The sequence below is a fragment of the Humulus lupulus genome, chromosome 6 (assembly GCF_963169125.1).
Source record: "Humulus lupulus chromosome 6, drHumLupu1.1, whole genome shotgun sequence".
Lineage (NCBI taxonomy): Eukaryota > Viridiplantae > Streptophyta > Magnoliopsida > Rosales > Cannabaceae > Humulus > Humulus lupulus.
The window spans coordinates 71,762,743-71,787,630 of record NC_084798.1 but is presented as its reverse complement, the minus strand read 5'-3'; the positions used below and the strand labels follow the sequence as shown (position 1 = coordinate 71,787,630).

Below are 24,888 nucleotides of genomic sequence, written 5' to 3'. Positions count from 1 at the left end.
AACACAGACACGTGCCTCGGCCCTGCCCCTGTGGCGCCGCAGCGCTCCCTTGCCTCAGAGCCTTCCTGGCTCTTCCTTGCTCTGTAGGGCCGCGGCTGTCTAGAACAAAGCCGCGACCCATCCCCTCGAACCTAGAAAAACCACAATTTTTAACACTCAAAATCATCCTAAACCATCCCAATTCCACAACTCAACTATCACAAAACTTCTAACACGTTTCCAGCAACATAATCTAGCAAAAAACTTAGCCTAGAAACTCATCAAAATCCCACTTCAATCTCTGAAACCCAAAAGCTTAAAAAACATCAAAACCAATCAAGAAAACACCAAGATTCAGACATTAGATCACAAATTCGAGCTTACCTTCACTGAAGAACCAATTCTCTAAGAAACTTCTGAGCTAACTCCCAAGTTCCTAGCTTTAATTCAGTCTTCAATTTCAAAACCCAAAAACCTCTTAGAACTCAGTCAAAACCACAGAATTTAAATAACCAAGAGTGTGGTTCAAGTCTTACCTCAATCCTGGTTGAACTCCTTAGCTAAATACTAAGTTAATCTTCCAAAACTTCAGCTCAAATCACTGAGTTCCCAGCCAAATTTCCTTAGTTTTCAGTAGCTTCCCTTGAGAGAAAAAGAGAGGAAACGAAAGTGAAAAGCTGAAAGAAGGAGAGAGTCGGTTTGGGTACCTTCTAGTGTTTTGTAATCTTTAACTTAGTCTATCCTTAGTTGATTAAGTCAATCCCGAGGTTCGGGGTACCAAAACGTCACCGAGGGCAAAAATGGTAAAATTCCTTAGTATTCCCACCTAGGCTTCCTATCCTCAAATATATCTCCACATATTTATTTTCATAACCCGATAACCAAGATAACCATCTAATACCCAAAATACCCCTTGACTCGACCCACGCCAAGTATTAGGTCCCGTTGTGACTTTCCCGCTAACTAGCTCCCTAGGATCGCCTCAAGTCGCATACTGCAAAACATATCCACATAATAATGTGGTCTCCACAATTTATCAAATTTATACCCTCAACGGGCCAAAATTACAAATATGCCCTAATATTCTTCACAGGGCCTACATGCATACTAATTCTCATAATCATGCATCTCATTTATTCATATAATCATATAAGCATGCTCATCACATAATCATGCATTAAATCATTTAAATCATACATAAACCAATTATGCCCTCCTGGCATGCTAACCAAGCCCCTTAAGCCTTATTAGCAATTTCGGGTCGTTACAATGAGGCTGGTGTGATGAATTTTCTTCAGAGAGCTAGGCAGTGCGTTGACTCAAGGGGATTGGTGAAATGTCCGTGTAGGAGGCGTGTTAACGTTGAATTTCAGACGATTGATGTATTAGAAAATTATCTCTTTGTAAATGGTTTTCTATGGAAATATACCAATTGGCATTGGCATGGAGAATATGAAATAATACTAATGAGGAAAGTGATAGATCAAAATGATGAAGATGAAATGATAGATGTTCTCAATGATGTTATGCAAAATGACAATGACGAATATGAAGAGAATGAGCACGATCAAGAGATACCTACAACTAGAGCTGTAAATGTGGGCCGCCCGGCCCGGCCCACATTTTTCGTGCCTCCGGTAAATTCGGGCCATATTCAATTCGTGCCGTGCTCGTGCCGGCCCATTTTTGAAAGAGTAGGCCCAGCACGGCCCATGGGCCTGGCCCATGTAGTGCTGTGCTCGTGCCGTGTCGGGCCCAAGTCGGGCCGGCCCACTTTCCTTATTCGGGCCCACTTTTAGGCCCACTTTTTTTTTGCTAAAAAATGTGAGGATGGAGAATTGAACCCTCCACCTCCTCTTTAACCATCAATGGACTTACCACCAAACCAAATACATTTCTTTGTTTAAATTATAATTTTAGATATTTTTATATACTTTTTAACAATATTTTAACCAAAATTATATCAAAGATAATTATTAGAATTTTAATACCTACTAATAAATGCTAAAAATTTAACTAACAAATCTTAAAATAAATTAATATAATTATAAAAATATAAACATTGAAAAAAATAAGACATATATTATCATTTTAATTTATTAATTATTGACAAATAAAAATTTATTATGATTATTATTGTCAAAATATCGGGTCTTTTATCGTGTCGTGCTTTCGGGCTAGTTTGTTCGTGCTTTTGTGTCGTGCCTTCGGGCTTGTCGTGCCGTGCCATGCTAAGCCCGTGTTGTGCCGTGCCTGGCCCAAGCCCATATTTTTTCGTGCCGTGTCGTGCTCGTGCCTCCCGGGCTCGTGCCGGTTTCGTGCCGTGCTCAAAATCCCGGCCCGTATTTACAGCTCTACCTACAACAGACTACAGGGGTGGGCAACATTATAACGATTTGTTTGCTGAGATCAAAGCTCCATTATTCCCCGGGTGTCAAAATTACACATCATTGAATTTTCTAGTGAAGTTGATGCATTTCAAAGTGTTAGGCAAAATTTCCAAAAAAATATTTGATGGAATGCTGGAGTTGTTACATGATGCATTTCCAGCCCCAAATAAGCTTCCAAAATCGCATTATGCAACAAAAAGGTTGTTGCGAAAACTTGGATTGAGCTACGAGTCAATCCATGTTTTCAAGCATGATTGCACACTGTTTTGGAAAGAAGATGCTGGAGAAAACAAATGTCCTGTTTGTGGGGAGGATCAGTAGGTGGACAAGAACACCAAGGGAAAGAAAGTGCCTCATAAAGTGATGCATTATTTTCCTTTAACCCCTAGGTTAATGCGAAAATATGCATCGAGACACATTGCTCAACATATGAGATGGCATCACGAGCAACATATAAAAGAAGATGGTGTATTGTGTCATCCTACTAATGGGAAAGCTTGGAAGGACTTTGACCGAAATAATCCAACGTTTGCAATGGAACCCAAGAATGTGTGGCTTGAATTGGCTGCAGATGGATTCAATCCATTTGGTAATATGAGTCTTTCTTATAGTATGTGGCCGGTTGTGTTGACGACATATAACTTGCCACCATGGTTGTGCATGGTATTAATTTCTTGCTAAACTTAACTCTCTTAATGAAATATATTACTAACACAAACTTTTTGCAGAAACGTTCTGAAGTCAACAAGGAAAATATGAAGAAACTAAAAGAGCTTAGCTACGGAGGTTCTCAGTCAATCCCAGCGCTGCTATAAAAAAGTTAGTTAATTAATTCTTTTTAAGTTTGTTTTTCTTATTTACGTTTAATTATTATTTTTATAAAAATATATGTACGTGACAGTGCAATTTAGAGACTGGGCAACTTGAGCCGATCCCGAATAGCTGGATGGATACTCACCATGAATCAGGCACAGTGTAACGACCCAAATTCACTAATAAGGCTTAAGGGCCTTGATTAGTGTGCCGGGAGGGCATGATGGGAATTATGTGTGACTATTGTGATTAAGATGCATGATTATGATTTTAAGCATGTTATATGATTATGTGAATTATATTATGTGATAATTATGATGTGTGAATTGTACCACGTGGGTGTTGTGATACCAGTGTGATGCACGTGCCGAGACGGTCCTAGAAAGCTAGATAGTGGTAACTGGTGATTTGGTAATCCGCGTAACTGTTAGTAACCATAGAGAGTAACAGGTTTTATGGGGAAAGTGGTAGAATTGCAAAGCTGATGAAAGGACTAGTATGCCCTTGAGGTTTAGTTAGGAGGGAGTATTAGTGGAAAGGTAGAATAGTCAATTGGTAGGATAAATGACCATTAGCTGAAGGGAAAGAATCATATACGTATAACACTTGGAGAAATGGGTTTATGCTGAAAATTGGAGACCTAGAGGAAGAGCAAACTAAGAAGAAGAAGGGAGAAGCTGAATTTAGCTTTTGGAAAAAGAATTAAGGGTGATTGAAGTTGTCAAGCAAGCTTAGATCAAGAATACTCAGAGGTAAGATTTTGATTATAATATATCCAAGTTTTAAGTCTGAAATTTTAGATAATGAATGTGAATTGAGGCAAGTTGGTGGCTGGTTTTGTGTGAATTCAGAATTGGGAAATCAAGGGGGAAGGAGGTTTAGAGCTGGAGGTTGGACTCATCACTCAAGGTAAGGTTTCTGTGTGATTATTAGGCTTGTTTCTGTTAAGGTTTAGGGAGTTTGGAGTGTGGTTTGTGTTTGAGTTCAAGTTGTTCTTAATTTTCTGGTTTGAGTTGTTAAGTATGAAATTCAAGAGTGAATTTTAGGAATGATGGTGTGAATGAGCTTGGGCATGATGTTTCTGGGTTGTTGTGAGGTTTATTAAGGGTTTAGAGTTGGTTTTGGGACTTAGGATGGAGTTTGGGGTGATTTGGAGTGAGTTAGGCTCGGGAAAAACGCGAAGGAAAACCCAGAATTCTGGGCCTGCGAAGGTGTGCCGCGGCACAGTTTTTGCGTGCCGCGGCGAGGAGCCCCTGACTTGCTTGGTGCCGCGGCACAAGGCCAATTTCAGGATGTCATTTTTGGCAATTTTAGGCCTTTGCTCCGGGGGTTTGGGGGATGTCTCCGGGGTGTTGTTTTAAGGTTTTGGGGGTTCCGAGAGTATGGGTTAGGTTCCGGGAAGGTAGTCTTGGATTGGTTAATGACAAAGAATATTATATTTGTGTTGTGTTTAGGACTTTGGAGAGGCTCGGGGTAGAGGACCGTGCTTGCGGCTACGTGGCATCGAAAACCAGTGAATTTAAAGGTAAGAAAAACTGCACCCGAATGGATGATTGTAATGGGACTAAGTGCTCCCGAGAGTTGTATTGTGTCAATGTTGGTATTATGCCAAGGGACACATAAAAGCGGTCTAAGAGTACCGTACATGATTTTAGCGCACGGGGTGCGAATTGGCCACTGGGAGCCTGAAACAAAAGGATAACAGAGGGAGCTGCCTGGGAGCGCCAGCCCTGGTTATCGTCTGTGCATTGTGTATTATGAGCTGAGATGCTTAGTATATGAAATACTTGACTGATGATATACTTGTGTTTATGAGATGCTATATGTGTAATTGACTTGCTTGCTAGTTGTTCATGCTCTGTTGTTGCTGTGTTTTCTTGCTGGGCCTTGGCTCAAGGGTGCTTCGTGGTGCAGGTAAGGGCAAGAGCAAGCTGGACCAGGCCTGAGGTGGAGAGCTCAGCGGTGAAATGTACATAGCCAGCTGTTCGATCACCATGGTCGAGGAGTGTGTCAGGACAGGGAATTACCTAATTGCTCGTTTTTGCCTTAATATGGCCAGTCAATGTATTTAAACTTTGTAACTTTTGTAAATGGCTTTTAAACTGTCATTTTTGGGATCCCATGTAAATAAACGATGTCTAGTAATGAAAACGTAACTTTTGAGACCAAAACACTTTTAACCCTAGTTCCTCTACTGTTCCAGTAACACGCTTTTACTTTAATGACTTGATTAGCAAGTCTGACACTTTATAAACACACAGTGTAGCGGTCTTGGCTATCCAGGGCGTTACAACTTGGTATCAGAGCGTCCTAGGTTTATGGGTCCTGAAGACTGGCTGGGTATGTACATTCGCTGCGGGAGACAAGCTCAACTCAGGGTTTGGTAATTGTATATGCATGATTATGTGTTTAAATGATTTGAGTGAGATATGAATGTTGATATCTGTCTGATGAATAGGGAGCATGAGATTCTGATAGGGCCTGGCCCTTGACTATTGCATGATGCTGTTGAGGCGTGCTTATTAGCATTGCTGTGCATGTGGATGAATATCTGGATAAATTGTTATACTTGTTTGCTTGTGAATAATTGGAGTTTCAGTGGTGGATTATGGAGATTATTGCCCTGTCATCATAGCCTAATTGCCGAGCCGTTGTTTGTAGATTGACTTGAATAGTTATGCGTTCAAGGAAATCCACACGACAAGCCGGCAGGTCTGGGGCTAGAGAGGATGACCAGGGCCCAACCCCTCCACCAGTCCCTGAGAACTGGCAACAGTTAATGGCTGAAATGCAAGCTAGGCTTCAGAGCCAAGAGGAATTGATCAGAATTCTACAGTAGGCTCCATCTGGGAGTGTTGCCCCTGCTGGACCACCGGCACTGGTACCTGTGGTACAGCCCGTTGATGTTGGTAATAAAGTGGAACCGTTGTATGAGCAGTTCAGAAAGCAGCAGCCCCCGATCTTTGAGGGTGGACCGGATCCACTAAAGGCTGAGCAGTGGATGACCCTGATCACCGCCATACTTGATTTTATGAGAGTAGAAGGGCATGATAGGGTGGCCTGTGCCACTTATATGCTGAGAGAGGATGCCTTAATCTGGTGGGAGGTGGCATCACAGACTAGAAATGTTGCCACGTTGACTTGGGAAGAGTTTAAGGATTTGTTCAATCAGAAGTACTATAACGTTGCCATCAGGGCAGCGAAGGTGAATGAATTTGTGGGGCTGGTTCAGGGCAGTATGACCGTTACAGAATATGCTTTGAAGTTTGACAGACTTGCAAAGTTCGCACCAGATCTTGCACCTACCGATGCGACCAGGTTAGACAGATTTGTTAGAGGGCTAAATGTCATGATAGCCCGGGATGTAAGGATTACTACAGTTCCTGAAGTGACTACCTATGCCCAGGCTGTGGAGAGGGCTCTGACTGCTGAGGAAGCAGAGAATAGGATATGGAGGGATAGTGCAGCAAGAAGGGAGGGCCGTAGGCCGGTGCCTCCATATTCTGGTTCTAGTAGAGGCGGAGGTATCAGTGATTTGAAGAGGAAGACTCCTGATGCCCCAATCGCTCCTAGGTTTGATAGGGGAGGTCGGGGTACTCAGGGTGGCCGTCGGGGAGGCGGAGATTCGTGGAGGACTTACCCAGAATGCACGAGGTGCAGGAGACGCCATTTGGGCGAGTGTCAGGCTAAGGCCTGTTATGTATGCGGGGTGGTGGGACACCTCAGGAAAGATTGCCCAACAGTGAAGAAGGGCGAGGCAGGGAAGGTGGACAGCTTGACTCCAGCTCGAGTGTTCACTTTGACGCAGGCAGAGGCCGAGGCTAGTCCCTCGGTAGTGACAGGTCAGCTTTCTAGTGCTGGCACTTCTTTTACTGTTTTAATTGATTCTGGTGCTACGCATTCATTTGTATCTGATAGGGTGATTGATAGGTTGTGTAGACCTAGTGAGTTTAGTGCCTCAGGGTTTGGGACTATATTGCCTACGGGAGAGCTGGTGGTGTCTAGGAGATGGGTTAGGGCACTGCCAGTGTTAGTTGATGGTAGAGAGTTGTCAGTGGACTTGATTGAGTTGAGTATGGAGGACTTTGACATGATTTTAGGTATGGATTGGTTGGTTAGATACGGAGCTACCATTGACTATAGAAAGAAAATGGTGACTTTTGAGCCAGAGGGTGAGGATCCCTTCGTTTTTGTGGGAGCGGTGCGTGGACCCCGCGTACCCAGGATATCTGCGTTGAGAGCCAGCGATTTGCTACAGGGTGGATGTATAGGCTTCTTGGCTAGTGTGGTGGATACCACCAAAGTTTCACCAGTTGGGCCGGAGGAGACCAGACTGGTTTGTGAGTTCTTGGATGTGTTCCCTGAGGATTTGCCTGGGTTGCCGCCACGTAGGGAGATTGAGTTTGTTATTGAGTTGGCACCGGGGACAGAGCCAGTGTCGAGGGCACCATACAGGATGGCACCAGCGGAACTGAAAGAGTTAAAGATACAACTGCAAGAACTTCTGGATATAGGGTTCATCAGACCTAGCTATTCTCCATGGGGTGCTCCAGTTTTATTTGTTAAGAAGAAGGATGGGACTCTGAGAATGTGTATCGATTATCGGGAATTGAATAAGTTAACTATTAAGAATAAGTATCCCCTACCGAGGATCGACGACTTGTTCGATCAGTTGCAGGGTAAGATGGTGTTCTCAAAGATTGATCTTCGATCTGGTTATCACCAGCTGAGGATCAAGAATGAGGACATACCTAAGACGGCCTTCCGGACACGGTATGGGCATTATGAGTTTTTGGTCATGTCTTTTGGTTTGAACAATGCCCCAGCAGCTTTTATGGACTTAATGAACAGAGTGTTCAAAGATTTTCTGGATCAGTTTGTTATAGTCTTCATTGATGACATCCTGGTGTACTCCAGTTCAGAGGCAGAGCACGAGTTTCATCTTCGACTGGTTCTTCAAAGGTTGAGGGAGCATCAGTTATATGCTAAGTTTAAGAAGTGCGAGTTCTGGTTACCTGAAGTGGCATTCCTTGGACACATTGTAGGTGCAGATGGGATTAAAGTGGATCCGTCTAAGATAGAGGCAGTTAGAGATTGGCCGAGGCCAAGGAACGCCTCAGAAGTGCGGAGTTTTCTTGGTTTGGCAGGCTACTACAGGCGGTTTGTAGAGGGCTTCTCAAAGATAGCAGCACCGATGACAGAATTGACAAGAAAGAATCTAAAGTTTATTTGGTCAGACAAGTGTGAGGGCAGTTTCCAAGAATTGAAGCGACGACTTTTACTGCACCAGTGTTGAGTTTGCCTTCAGGAGAAGGGAAGTTTGTTGTTTATTGTGATGCGTCGAGGTTGGGCTTAGGCTGTGTGCTGATGCAGAATGAGAAGGTGATAGCTTATGCATCCCGACAGCTGAAGGAGTATGAGCAGCGATATCCTACTCATGACCTAGAGCTGGCAGCAGTGGTTTTTGCCTTGAAGATCTGGCGGCATTATCTTTATGGGGAGAAGTGCGAGGTGTACACCGACCATAAGAGCCTGAAATATTTCTTTACGCAGAAGGACCTGAATATGAGACAGAGGCGTTGGCTGGAGCTGGTGAAAGATTATGATTGTGATATTCTTTACCATCCAGGAAAAGCCAATGTGGTGGTTGATGCATTGAGCCGCAGAGGTCCAGGTCAGTTATATAGTACTGTTCAGATCTCGAGAGAGTTGGCTGATGAGATGGTTAGAGCAGGGATAGAGTTGGTTGTGGGCCGATTGGCTAATATTACTCTACAGTCGACCCTGCTGGAGCGGATCAGAGAGGGGCAGTTGACAGACGCTCAGTTACAGAGGGTTAGAGAGGATGTTTTAGCAGGAATAGCTAAGGACTATTCTGTTTCAGAGGTTGGTTTACTTCGGTATCAGGGGCAGATTTGTGTTCCAGCTGACGAGGGGATCAGACGGGAGATACTGGATGAGTCTCATACGACGCCGTACTCGCTTCATCCGGGTGCCACAAAGATGTACCAGGATTTACAGACTTTGTATTGGTGGCCCGGGATGAAGAGGGATGTGGTAGAGTACGTTGCCAGATGCTTAACCTGTCAACAGGTGAAAGCTGAGCATCAGCGACCGTCAGGGTTGCTTCAGCCTTTGGGTATTCCTGAGTGGAAATGGGAGGATATTACTATGGATTTTGTGGGAGGTTTACTCAGGACAGTGGGACTTCATGACTCAGTATGGGTTATAGTGGATAGATACACCAAGTCAGCCCATTTCCTTCCAGTAAGATCAACTTTTACTGTGGATCAGTACGCTGAGTTGTACGTGAAAGAGATCGTACGTCTCCATGGGGTTCCTAAGTCAATTGTGTCAGACCGGGATCCTATTTTCACTTCCAAGTTTTGGGAAGGTTTGCAGAAAGCTTTAGGAACTCAGTTGAAGTTCAGTACCGCCTTTCATCCTCAGAATGATGGACAGTCTGAAAGGATGATCCAAGTGCTGGAGGATATGCTCAGAGCTTGTGTGATTGACTTTGAGGGTTCGTGGAGTAAGTACCTTCCGTTGATTGAATTCTCGTACAACAATAGTTATCAGTCAATGATTGGAGTGGCTCCCTATGAGATGTTGTATGGGAGGAAGTGTAGATCGCCTATCCATTGGGATGAGATGGGTGAGAGGAGATACTTAGGGCCAGATATGGTTCAGAGGACAGGTGAGGCTATAGAGAAGGTCCGGGCTAGGATGCTCGCATCTCAGAGTAGGCAGAAAAGCTACGCTGATCCTAAGCGTAGAGACGTGGAGTTTCAGGTTGGTGATCACGTCTTTCTGCGGGTTTCACCCCTGCGAGGTGTGAGGAGGTTTGGTAAGAAGGGCAAGCTGAGCCCTAGATTCATTGGACCATTCGAGATCCTAGAAAGGATTGGTCAGGTGGCTTACAGGTTAGCCTTGCCGCCATCGTTGTCTGGAGTTCATGACGTGTTCCATGTCTCCATGCTTCGGAAGTATGTCTCAGATGTGACTCATGTCTTGAGGCATGAAGATCTGGAATTACAGGCAGATTTGGCTTATGATGAGCGACCAGTTCAGATCTTAGATCGGAAAGACAAGGTGTTGCGAAATAAGACGATTCCTTTGGTTAAAGTGCTGTGGAGAAACAATATGGTCGAGGAGGCGACCTGGGAGCTTGAGACAGCTATACGAGATCAGTATCCGGAATTGTTCAGGTAAATTTCAAGGACGAAATTCTCATTAGGAGGGGATAGTTGTAACGACCCAAATTCACTAATAAGGCTTAAGGGCCTTGATTAGTGTGCCGGGAGGGCATGATGGGAATTATGTGTGACTATTGTGATTAAGATGCATGATTATGATTTTAAGCATGTTATATGATTATGTGAATTATATTATGTGATAATTATGATGTGTGAATTGTACCACGTGGGTGTTGTGATACCAGTGTGATGCACGTGCCGAGACGGTCCTAGAAAGCTAGATAGTGGTAACTGGTGATTTGGTAATCCGCGTAACTGTTAGTAACCATAGAGAGTAACATGTTTTATGGGGAAAGTGGTAGAATTGCAAAGCTGATGAAAGGACTAGTATGCCCTTGAGGTTTAGTTAGGAGGGAGTATTAGTGGAAGGGTAGAATAGTCAATTGGTAGGATAAATGACCATTAGCTGAAGGGAAAGAATCATATACGTATAACACTTGGAGAAATGGGTTTATGCTGAAAATTGGAGACCTAGAGGAAGAGCAAACTACGAAGAAGAAGGGAGAAGCTGAATTTAGCTCTTGGAAAAAGAATTAAGGGTGATTGAAGTTGTCAAGCAAGCTTAGATCAAGAATACTCAGAGGTAAGATTTTGATTATAATATATCCAAGTTTTAAGTCTGAAATTTAGATAATGAATGTGAATTGAGGCAAGTTGGTGGCTGGTTTTGTGTGAATTCAGAATTGGGAAATCAAGGGGGAAGGAGGTTTAGAGCTGGAGGTTGGACTCATCACTCAAGGTAAGGTTTCTGTGTGATTATTAGGCTTGTTTCTGTTAAGGTTTAGGGAGTTTGGAGTGTGGTTTGTGTTTGAGTTCAAGTTGTTCTTAATTTTCTGGTTTGAGTTGTTAAGTATGAAATTCAAGAGTGAATTTTAGGAATGATGGTGTGAATGAGCTTGGGCATGATGTTTCTGGGTTGTTGTGAGGTTTATTAAGGGTTTAGAGTTGGTTTGGGACTTAGGATGGAGTTTGGGGTGATTTGGAGTGAGTTAGGCTCGGGAAAAACGCGAAGGAAAACCCAGAATTCTGGGCCTGCGAAGGTGTGTCGCGGCACAGTTTTTGCATGCCGCGACGAGGAGCCCCTGACTTGCTGGGTGCCGCGGCACAAGGCCAATTTCAGGATGTCATTTTTGGCAATTTTAGGCCTTTGCTCCGGGGGTTCGGGGGATGTCTCCGGGGTGTTGTTTTAAGGTTTTGGGGGTTCCGAGAGTGTGGGTTAGGTTCCGGGAAGGTAGTCTTGGATTGGTTAATGACAAAGAATATTATATTTGTGTTGTGTTTAGGACTTTGGAGAGGCTCGGGGTAGAGGACCGTGCTTGCGGCTACGTGGCATCGAAAACCAGTGAATTTAAAGGTAAGAAAAACTGCACCCGAATGGATGATTGTAATGGGACTAAGTGCTCCCGAGAGTTGTATTGTGTCAATGTTAGTATTATGCCAAGGGACACATAAAAGCGGTCTAAGAGTACCGTACATGATTTTAGCGCACGGGGTGCGAATTGGCCACTGGGAGCCTGAAACAAAAGGATAACAGAGGGAGCTGCCTGGGAGCGCTAGCCCTGGTTATCGTCTGTGCATTGTGTATTATGAGCTGAGATGCTTAGTATATGAAATACTTGACTGATGATATACTTGTGTTTATGAGATGCTATATGTGTAATTGACTTGCTTGCTAGTTGTTCATGCTCTGTTGTTGCTGTGTTTTCTTGCTGGGCCTTGGCTCACGGGTGCTTCGTGGTGCAGGTAAGGGCAAGAGCAAGCTGGACTAGGCCTGAGGTGGAGAGCTCAGCGGTGAAATGTACATAGCCAGCTGTTCGATCACCATGGTCGAGGAGTGTGTCAGGACAGGGAATTACCTAAGTGCTCGTTTTTGCCTTAATATGGCCAGTCAATGTATTTAAACTTTGTAACTTTTGTAAATGGCTTTTAAACTGTCATTTTTGGGATCCCATGTAAATAAACGACGTCTAGTAATGAAAACGTAACTTTTGAGACCAAAACACTTTTAACCCTAGTTCCTCTACTGTTCCAGTAACACGCTTTTACTTTAATGACTTGATTAGCAAGTCTGGCACTTTATAAACACACAGTGTAGCGGTCTTGGCTATCCAGGGTGTTACACACAGGGTGGGTGACAGAAATAGCCAAAAAAAATTGGGTACGTTAAGTATTTTAAACATTTTTCAAATTGTTATTTTTTTTTTTACAATACATAATTACATTATATATTGTATCATAGGAGGATTTGCATGCATATCGTGACACACAGCAGACACAGACAAATGATACTGAGAGTTCCACACCAATTTCGAGTGCGCCTGAAGATGACGACTTATCTTTGATCTTTGGTACAAACTGTCTTCGAAAAACGACGTGGCCACCAGAAAGGATATGGACGTATCCTTAACATAAGGGACCGAACTCCATTTACTATTGATCCTCCACAAACTAGAGATGACTGAGATGAGAGAGCGTGTTTGACAATTAGAGGAGCACATCCAGACTCATTGTATCACCCTGGGATCTCAATGTGCCCCACCACCACCTGATGATCCCGACGTTGGAGCACCGAGTCAGTAGGACTTATGTATGAGTTTTATTACTATGAACTATTACATTTTCATGTTTAGGAAAACTCTTTATTTTGATTGAGCAAATGTACTTTTATGTTTTTATTTATATGTTTAATATATGTGTTTTAATTTTATTCTATTGATTTATATTTAATTCAAATTTAATCAATAAATAAATATATAAGTGAATAAACATTACACATATAAAAAAAATCTCAGCTCAGCCTATACCGAGGACGCCCATCCATATGAAAAATTTGGACAGGTTGTACCGAGGACATTGTCAACTCTATATCGAGGACAATGTCCTCGATACAACTTATACCGATGACATATTAAATGTCCTCGGTAGAAGTTTACCTCTACCGATGCGGTTGTACCGAGAACCTACTACCAAGAACATGTTCTCGGTAGAAGCTGTACCGAGAAAATTCAGGCTTCTACTGACGACATTTGTTCTCGGCATATGCCTTGTTTTTTGTAGTGTGGGCATAAGATGATGATGATGATGATATTCATGTAAATTAAACATATCATTTAGCACTAAATTTGCAATAAGAGGAGTTGTATTTACACTCATCAATTTATACATATACACCCCAAATTAAATACATTATATTCCACAAACTAAATATATTTGTAATTATAATTACACCACGTATACATTTCATTCATTAAGTGTTCATTAATTATACTAATTTTGTAAAATGAAAATAAAATTACATCGTGTACAACAATTAAATGCACGGGATGGTCAGTTCCCCAAAACAACGTGAAATGACTTTTTCCACGTCACTTTGTATTTGAGATGACGTTTTCTCCCCGACAGTACGATACAGGTTTCTTTGAGATATTTATAATATATGTTCGTGTACAATGACGTGTGCATGCAATAATTACATGTAGACATATGTCGTTGTCCAAAAATTACCAACTGGGGTCTTAATTGGATATTTAAAAATGAATAAAAGCATCATTAGCAACAAGAAGATGATAATAATGTATGAGTAGCTCTTGCTGAGAATGAGTAATAACTAATAATGATAATAATGTGACTCAAGTTCGTTGTGCGTGAGAGGATGTACTTGGACAATAAAATTGTTAATCAATAATAGAGGCAATAGTTTTGGTAGACTTTTGCATTTTATTTCTCTTTCGGTGGATTACGATTTCCCTCGGCCTTGATTGTGGACTTCCTCGCTCAAATCAGACAAAATCTGATGCACTCACGAAATTGCGGATGAGTTGACAATTTTCATAATGTTAGAAAAGGTGGAGAATCTCGTATGAAAATTTATATTATTATTTGAAATTCATCTAATTTTTATATATATTTTTAAATTAATGTAATAATATATTTTATCAAAATAATAAATAATATAACTATAAATAGCAAATGATATTTTAAAAAATTATTAAATTTTATTATAATTTATAAACAATTTTATTTATAAAATAATTTTTAACAGAATTAAAAAATATAGTTATTAAATACTAGAATTAAGTATGATTTTAAAAAAATATAAAAATGCTTTTATTTTATTTTTAATAATATTTTATTTGTTATTTTAAATTAAAATAATATATAAAAGCTTTACATATAATTTTTTTTAAATAAACAAATATTATTTATTATTTTATAGTTTGATATATGTATATTAGTTTTCATATTATAAGCTTCAAAGTTAAAATAAGTCATTAACTAAAAAAATATTGGTTTAAGATTTTTTTTTAAATAATAATTTTTTTGAAGTGTTTCATATTTTTTGGTATCTGAAAACTACCCGTCGAGATGAGTTTCACTTAAATCCAGAATCAGAAAAAATTAAAACACTTGTGTTACGAAGAATGATGAATCTGAAGATGGCAGTCCCACTCTCAAAGATAACAACGAACAATAACAAAGTACACACACCAAAAGAATTATGCGGTTCGGTTGAATGACTCAACCTGTATCCACGGGAAGCAAAAATAGCAAGCTCTTATTGATCTCTCTCTAGTTTCTGTACAAGTGATTCTAGCCATCTATTTTACAAGACAGAATGACCATATATAGCTAAGAGCTAGAGGCAACAAAACACACTAGAAGTAAATGGTCATAGTGGACCTTAGTTACATATAAAGAAAGGATAATAGAATTAATGGTCATACACAACACTCCTCCACCTTGAACATTAATTCTGATACACAAAAGAATTTGAGACTTGTAGCTTCCGAGATCACCTTCTTCACTCATTGGTGATCATAAGCAAACTCAGACATGTCTGAATTTGGCTGATGGTAATGACTTGGTGTAGGAATTTTACTGTAATGACCCTACACCAAACAAATATTCACTCAGTACTTTCAAGGTCAAAAGAGACCTTTAACACCTCTGCTTTTGACTAAGGGTCAAAAGGCAAAAACGACACAGCTTTAGTATGAATCAGATATAGAGTAAAACAAATCAATCTGAAATCAAAGAACCCCCTTTTGATTGTAACTCGAACCCTAGCAGACCAAAATCCCTAAGATCCCCAATCTGAACCTCAATCCCAAAACCCAAAAATGTAACCCACGAAATCAATCAACCCAGAAAATATTCAGTAAACTTAGTTCAACAAAACCCAACAAACAGAAAAGAAAAAACCAGAGAAGAAGACACCCAGAATTTTTCGAGGTTCGCCCAAAAATTGGGTTACATCCTCGTTGAGTTGCTCCTCAGATGGAAAGCTCGGATCTTCACTATGAAGTTGCTGTTACAAGGTTTTGGCAATGGATTCCAAGTCACAGATGAATCGACAAGGTAATCCCTTCTCACTGAGCCCTTTATTGTTATTCTCTATTTTTCTTCTTTACAAAACTCTCACTAACTCTCTCTCTTGTTTTTCTCTGTCCTCTCACTTTCTCTACTTTCTTTGAGCTCTCTCAGATCTGCTTTCAAGAAGATGATGATCATGATTATGTATTCTTCTGGAGCTGGCTAAGAGGTATATAAAGGGTAAAGTCTTCTGAGTAATGTATCTGTTTAGACTGTTTTGGGTTTGTTAGAAAAACTGTTAGGATCTTGAGCTGGTTTCTTTGAAACTAATTTGTAACAAAGCATGAAATTTTTTTTTTCCTCTTTTGTAAGCCTTCAGGCAAGTGAGTTTAAAACTTGTAACTGTATTTTACTTGTAACAGTTTAAGTGGGGATTTATCCAATACTTGGTAAGCATATCTAAGGGATTCTCTTCGGTACTCACCTTTTCAAGCTTCACTTTTCCCTCTGCTATGACATCTCTGATAAAGTGCAGTCTTACATCAATATGCTTGATTCTTTCATGAAAAACCTGATTCTTACTGAGATGCAAAGCACTCTGACTGTCACTAAATATCGTAACAACTCTTTGATCAACACCAAGCTCCCTTGTCAATCCTTTTAACCATAAAGCTTCCTTCACTGCTTCAGTACATGCTATATATTCGGATTCGAATATGGACAGAGCTACTATAGATTGTAAGTTAGCTTTCCAACTGATGGTGTAATTATTTAGCTTAAACACAAAACTAGTTTGTGATCTTTTTGTGTCCAAATCCCCTGCATAATCTGCATCCACATATCCATATGCTTCTGGCTTGCTTGATTTTGTACTGTAGAGCAGTCCCAAGTTAGCTGTCCCATTAAAGTACCTCATTATCCATTTGACAGCTTCCCAATACTCACTGCAAGGATTTCCCATATACATACTCACAACACTAACTGCATGACAGAGATCAGGGCGAGTACACACCATGATATACATTATACTTCCCACCACGCTTATGTAGGGTACTCTATGCATATATTTGATATCTTCATCTGAAATAGGAGCTTAAGTAGTAGATAGCTTGAAATGTTGGGCTAAAGGAGTTGCCACAGATTTGGCATTGTTAAAACCAAATCGTTTTAGCACTTTGGTGATGTATCCTTGTTGAGACACCAATAACCTTTTGAACTTTATGTTTCTAACTATTTCCATTCCTAAAATCTTCTTTGCAGGACAAAGATTTTTCGTCTCAAATTCTCTACTCAACATCTCCTTTACCTTATTGACTTCAGTAGTAAATTTACCTGCAATTAACATGTCATCAACGTATAATAACAAGTACAGGACTGACCTTACATTTGCTGTCTTAACATACACGCAACAATCATAAGAACTCCTCTTAAAACCAGATTTGATTGCAACATCGTCCAATCTTTTGTACCATTGTCGAGGTGACTGCTTTAGTCCATAGAGTGACCTCTTAAGTGAGCAAACATGGTCTTCTTTCCCTTTTACTTCAAAGCCTTCAGGTTGTTTCATGTGAATTTCTTCTTCCAATTCCCCATGTAGAAACACAGTTTTGATGTCCATTTGTTCAAGTTCTAAGTCTTTAATAGTTGTCAAAGCTAGCAGCACTTGGATTGATGTGTGCTTCACCACTGGTGAGAATATCTCTGTGTAATCCACCCCTTCTCTTGGTGTAAAGCCCTTAGCCACCAATCTCACCTTGTATCGTGCCTTTTCTACACCTGGAATTGCTTCTTTATACTTGTAGATCCACTTACATCCCACTATCTTTTTGCCTGCAGGTTTCTTAACTAGTGTCCAGGTATCATTTTTATGTAAGGAGCTAATTTTTTCTTGCATTACAACCTTCCATTCAAGCTTATCATCACGTCTTATTGTTTCTGCATATGATTTTGGTTCACCGTTCATACACTCAAAAACATTTAGAGCATAATGAATAATATCTGCAAAACCAAATCGATCTGGTGCTTTAGAAGTTCTTCTTTCACGGTCTCTAGTGAGCTAATAGTCTTGGATGTCTTCCATTTCTTCTGTTTCATTGTTCTCCTCTTCTATCTCGGCATTATCTTCATCTTCAGCTACTGAGTTTCTTTCCTACTGTTTATCTCTAATTTCATCTTGGTTCTCCTCCTCAAACTGAATAATTTCATTAAACACTTCTAAGTTTGTTCTCTACTGAGTTTCTAAAGTGTCTTTGTACATTATATCCTCTTCAAATGTCACGTCCTTGCTGATGAAATACCTCTAATTGTTGCCAGCTTTTAAGCTCCACATTTTGTATCCTTTGAATCCTCTTGGATGTCTAATAAAGACACACCTTACTACCCTTGGTTCCAATTTTTCTTGCCTTGTGTGAGCATATGCAACACATCCGGAGGTTCTCAAGTGACCATACTTGGCTGGATGTCCTAACCATATTTCTATTGGTGTTTTAAACTTGATGGCCGAGGAGGGACAAAGATTAATCAAGTAACAATTTGTAACAATAGCTTCTGTCCAGAAATTCTTGGGTAAACCAGAGTAAATTAACATGCACCTTACTCTCTCAAGGATTGTTCTATTCATCCTTTCTACAAGTCCATTTTGTTGTGGAGTTTTCCTCAGTGTTAAGTGTCTTGCTATACCAGCTTGTCTACAAAACTTGTTAAATTCATCAACATGAAACTCTAAACCATTGTCAGTCGTCAATCGTTTAACTTTCTTTTCAGTTTGAGTCTCAACCAAAACTTTCCATTCTTTACAGGTTTTAAATGCATCATTTTTTTTCTTAAGTATATACACCCAAACATATCTAGAATAATCATCAATTAGAGTAAGAAAATACTAGCTCCACCTCGAGAAAGAGTTATAGATGGCCCCCATAGATCTGAATGTATATAATCAAGAGTCCTTTTTGTTCGGTGTACACCAGCTTTAAACTTGACCCTTGTTGACTTACCCAAAACACACTGTTCACAAAAGGTCATATCTTGAATTGTTTTCTCTCCAAGCCAACCTTGTTTTTCAAGAATTTCAATTCCCCTTTGGCTAACGTGACCCAACCTTCTATGCCAAAGCATTGTAGAATTAACCATAGCCTTTGATGCAACAGTAGTCAAGTTCCTTGCTGTATTTCCTTGTAACACATATGCACCATTTATCATAGATCCTTTCATCAATACCATTGAGCCTTTTACAACTTTCATGACACCATTTTCAACCTTAACTAAACAACCTTCTTTGTCTAACATAGCAACTGAAATGAGATTTCTTTTAATCTCGGGAACATGCCTCACCTACCGGAGTTCAATCACATGGCCTCCAATCAACTCCAATTTAATTGATCTCATTCCTATAATATAACAAGCTCTATTATCCCCAAGTCTCACTGTCCCACCCTCATTCTTCTTGTAGTTACTGAATTGAGTTTTGTCTGGATAAACATGGAAAGAGCATCCTAAATCAATTACCAAGATGACCCAGAGCATCCATTTGCAACCACCAACACCCCACCACTGTTGTAGCCTTCACTATCTTCTCCATCAGAGACAACATCAACATTGCCCAGTCTCTTGTTGCTCCCTGATCTCTTCTCCAACTTTGGGCAATCCTTCTTAAGATGTGGAGTTTTATGACATATGAAACACTTTCTATTGTACTTTGAACTTGACTTTCCTCTCTTTTGATTTTCTTGTTTCTTGTTTTCCCTTTTATCAGTTCTTCCCCGAATCAATATCCATTTACCCGAGACTTCTTATCTCTGTTCTGACTTTCTCTTCATTTCTTTAGACATTAAGGCACTTTGAACTTCTTATAATGTCAAAGAGTCTCTCCCAAACATCATGGTGTCCATGAAATGATCATATCTCTCATTTGGAAGAGAATTTAGAACTATGATGGCTTGATCCTAATGTTCAATCTTGATTTCAATGTTCTCTAAATCAAGAATCATCTTATTGAAATCATCCAAGTGGTCTTCAATAGATTTACCAGGTGCCATTTTGAAAGAATACAACTTTTGTTTCAAGAACAATCTGTTTGCCAGATATTTTGTCATGTAAAGTTGTTCAAGTTTCTTCCATAAACTTGCTGCACTCTTGAATTCATAGAATGTATTTTTCAAACCATAAATATGTTATTTATTGTTATAACCATTATAGTCACTCAATTGTCTATCGATGACATACAAACGAGATGGGTGCAAATTACCGTTTTACTCCTCATCAGTATTTTATCCTTAACTCTCACTAAGTTCCTTATAAATGATATTTCCGTGAACTTAATCATAGAAATGAGATCTTAATCATTTAACCTTTTGAACAAAGCAATTAAGGAAATCATCTTTTCACTTCTCATACAGAAGTTATAGATTTCATATCTATGAATAATACCCCCACTCAATTACACAACTAAATCTCCAAGATGTAAGTATGGGCTAGACCGTAGGGTAAGCTGGTAACGAACAAGTCAAAAGATTTAAATAATAGAATTAGCAGAATATTATCACTCAGAATTAAGATTGACTTAACCTATGGTCAACGTTGTGACATTGATTAAATTCGATAACAATGATACTTATTTATCAATCAAGAATCAATATTAGTCCTAGTCCGATGTAACTAAATACATCTGATCATATCTACTTGGTCAATGCCTTGGACAAGACATCACACCCCGAATGTGTAAGTAGATCATATCGTAGATTGCCTAATCAGTGAAAATCCAATGCATTGATCTAATCTTAGGACTCGTTCTTTTGAACATATAATTACAACTATAATCCACCGTGACCTAGTCACTATAATTGTAACTATCCATATGTTCAGAATTTTATAAGTGTTTGTATTTTTTCAATAATCATGTAATAAAACAAGCAAGCAACACAGTTGTCAAACTAAATGATTTCTACCACTTTTATCGATAATATAAAATTGTGTTACATGTCCGACATGGTTTTATAAGGGCATAAAACCCAACAAACTCCTACTTGCCCTTTTAAAAAAAATGGGACATGTTTCTCAAAACCATGCATTCTACATGCTTCACAATTATGCTATCTGCTTATATCTTCGTAAAGGGATATGAAAGATTTCCTTCCAATGCTATATTCATCACCTTCACATCACGCCTTCGCCACACATCCTCGATAATGTGGTACTTTCTCTTTATATGCTTTGCTCTTTTGTAGTTTCGAGGTTCTTTCGAATTTGCTATTGCCTTATTACAGTCACTAGTAAAAATGAGTGGTTTATCCATTTCTGGAATAACATCAAGATTCGTATAGAACTTCCTTAGCCACCATAGATGCAGCTATGTACTCAGCCTCCAAGGTGGATTCTGAAATGGCAGATAGCCTTGTTGGTTTTTATAGATCAAATCAGAGATTATACGCAGTGGAACAACAATCAAAATTGTTAATTTAACCCCACAAGATTTCTAGATCTACTTCTTCACATACATATATATATATTGAATCAAAGAGATGAATAAAAAATTACCTCAAGTCCTTCCTTGCTGCTATCTTTTTGTACAGCAAAAACCCTTGAGATCTCACACTAGGATCTTCCAAAATGTTCTCAGCACACAAAGAACGAGTGTGGGCTCGCTATACAAAACAATAGGAAAAATCTATTTATCAGATGTTCTCAACACATGAGATCTTATAAAGTTTGGACCTAAGTTTGTGATGAACAGTGACCTATGCTTGTATCACTGTTCTATTTTTCTCAGAGAGATTTCACGATATATTTTCTATCACTGAAAAAGTATCACTCTGAAAAACTGATCTTCTATATTTAATATATCCAATATATTAAAAATAATATATTAGTTATTTAAAATAATTTAAAAATAACTAATCAGTTATCAGATTATGTTTAAATAATAATATTTTAATCATATTACAATATCTCATTGTTTATTTAATATTTAAATAACTAAAATTGTGGAACAAAGAAACTTCTTGAAGCTTCTTGAGCGTGTAGCACAGTGACTATGCATTGTGCTACACGTGTACCACATGCCAATGAATGCATGTGATTTTTCCCAATTTTTATTATTATTTAAATACCAAAAATCCAAAAAAATAAATTAATTCAAAATTAATTATATTTTTGTTAAATCAAATAATTAATTAATTAATTTTCAATTAATCAATTACACATAATTATAGAATAATTATGTTTAGTGCAATGAAAAATATTTTACTTATCAAATAAGTCTTTTTGCCCATTTTTGTATTTATCTTTGTGAGTGTTTGTTTGAGCCATTTCGGGGACCATGGACCTATAACATTAAGCTCCAATAAATTAAAACTAAATAATTAAACTCTTTAATTATAATAGTTAATTTATTAATTCTGATATTTCTCTACTATAAATTCAGAATCGAACTCTTTATGTTATAGATATACTTTTACAGAAATCTTATTTTAAGTTGTCCATTAATATAACCATCTTACAATAGTTCAACCATCTAATTAATTAGTTCATAGATTAGAATGGAAGAATTACCATTTTACCTTTCTAATTTACTTCTTCTTCCTTAAGTACCATTAATTCACTAGTGAACAATTAATCTATAATCTAATTATAGATTTGAGCATAATTTCATTCAGTTCCAGAATTAACCCTTAAGAGAACTAATATACGATCTGTTAGGAAAGATTAGATTCTGTATTGTTGATTCATGTTCCCAGCCATCCATGATATTAAATCTCCACAACAAAAGTCATCATCCTCATTCTATGAAGAGACCTTAACGAATGAATCAAAATATTTAATAAACATGAACAGGAGTTCATGAACACTCAGGATTTAGGTTGATCTATAAATGATCATCAATTATTATATGAATTACAAGTCTTTATTATTAAATGTTTTTTTGATAAAGACTTTTATTCATATCGGTTCATGTCATATATAATCATATTATATAAAGCACATTTACTGAGATGTCTTACCACATCAATAATCCGAATCTAGATTATTTGTATCAACATGATACTCAGAAAACCGTACTTACAACCCCAATTAAAGAATTCAATAGCTTCAATTTGGTGTTGTTGACTATTTTTATTCATTCATGTATTCTTAATTATCTCGTACTAATACAAGATCACATCCTCAATAATGAATGTGGAATTTTTCTGATATTTACAAAATTATTCAAACAGTAATTTAATAATCTAAATATAACAATAATAAACCATTGTATTTATTTATTCATCAAAATAATAAATGTCTTTTGCATGCTTTTAGGACATACTCCTAATAATCTCCCACTTGTACTTAAAGCAAGTAAGACATTTCTCTTAATCCCATATTATGTACATGACCCTCGAATTGCTTTGCAAGAAGCATCTTCATAAACGGGTCTGCCAGGTTGTGTTCTGATGCGATTTTCAGAATGGACACATCTCCTCTATGTACGATTTCTCTGATTAAGTGGTATTTGTGCTCTATATGCTTTCCTCTCTTGTGGATTCTTGGTTCTTTAGAATTAGCCACTGCTCAACTGTTGTCATAGTAAAGAACAAGTGGTTTCTCCACTTCTAGAACCACTTCCAGATCCGTGTAGAACTTTTTCAGCCAAACTGCTTCTTTAGCTGCTTCACAAGCTGCTATGTATTCAACTTCCATGGTTGAATTAGCTATACTTGATTGCTTAATGCTTCTCCAAACAACAGCTCCACCACCAAGAGTGAATACTAACCCAGAAGTACACTTTCTACTATCTTTGTCTGATTGAAAATCTGAGTCAGTATATCTAGTAGGTTCAAGGTCACTACCCGAATATACTAGCATATAGTTCCCCGTTCTCCTGAGATACTTGAGAATATGTTTCACCGCAATCCAGTGTTCCAAACCTGGATTTGACTGATAACGACTGACAATCCCTACTGCATAACATATGTCAGGTCTAGTACATAACATTGCATACATTAGGCTCCCTACAGCTGATGCATAGGGATACTTTCTCATGTCCTCTTGCTCTTGTGGTGTCTTTGGACACTAATCTTTGCAAAGAGTAATTCCATGTCTGGTTAGAAATTGACCCTTTTTGGAATTTTACATAGAGAATCTTTCAAGCACTTTATCAATATAATTTACTTGTGAAAGTGCCAAGAGCTTTTTCTTTCTATCTCGTAGAATTTCAATGCCTAGAACATAGCTCGCTTCTCCCAAATCTTTCATTTGAAATTTGTTACCCAACCATTTCTATACATTTGATAATGTCTCTACATCATTCCCAATGAGTAGGATATCATCAATGTAAAGAACTAAGAAAACCACAACTTTCCCTTTGATGTTTTATAAACACATGCTTCGTCAACATTTTGTTCGAAGCCATATGTTTTGATAGTTTCATCAAATGTTAAGTTCCAAGATCTTGATGCTTGTTTCAATCCATATATGGATTTCAACAACTTGCATACATTTTGATCTTGATCCTTCTTAATAAACCCTTCTAGTTGTTCCATATATATGGTTTCATCAAGTTGGCCATTTAGAAAGGCTGTCTTGACGTCCATTTGCCAGATCTCGTAATCATAGATGTCAGCTATGGATAAAAGAATGCGAATGGACTTAAGCATGGCCACAGGAGAAAATATTTCTTCATAATCTACACCTTCTCTCTGTGTGTACCCTTTGGCCACAAGCCTTGCTTTATAAGTCTCTACATTTCCATCTGCACCCCTTTTCTTCTTGTAGATCCATTTACATCCAGTGGCTTTGACATTGTCAGGCAGATCTACAAGTTCCCAGACTGAATTGAAATACATTGATTCCATTTCTTGATTCATGGTAGCTTGCCACTTATCAACATCAGGGTCTTCCATTGATTCTTTAAAAGTCAATGGATCGTTCTTTTCAGTATCTGATACAAGAACGTGTGCCTCTTGTTCGTAGCGAATAGGTTATCTCACAATCCTCCCACTACGACGTTGCACTAGTTTTTCCTTTTCAGGAATTGTGGTTTCTTTGGTTGTTTTATCATAACTGATGAAGAAGATGGAGATGAAATTTTAGCTGTTATTAGTTCCTGTAAAACTACTTTGCTCCGAGGTTTAAAATCATTCATATAGTCGTGTTCTAAAAAG

At 38.7% G+C, this 24,888-nt stretch overlaps 1 protein-coding gene across 1 annotated transcript; it reads right to left on the bottom strand.

Annotated features, from left to right (window-relative positions):
* Positions 1-15,859: 15,859 nt before the first annotated feature.
* LOC133785205 (secreted RxLR effector protein 161-like) lies at positions 15,860-16,766 on the bottom strand. Its single transcript, XM_062224457.1, has 2 exons — positions 16,236-16,766; positions 15,860-15,973 (listed from the first exon to the last, which is right to left on the bottom strand). The coding sequence occupies exons 1-2, from the start codon at positions 16,764-16,766 to the stop codon at positions 15,860-15,862; spliced, it is 645 nt and encodes a 214-aa protein (XP_062080441.1).
* Between the last annotated feature and the right edge of the window lie 8,122 nt (positions 16,767-24,888).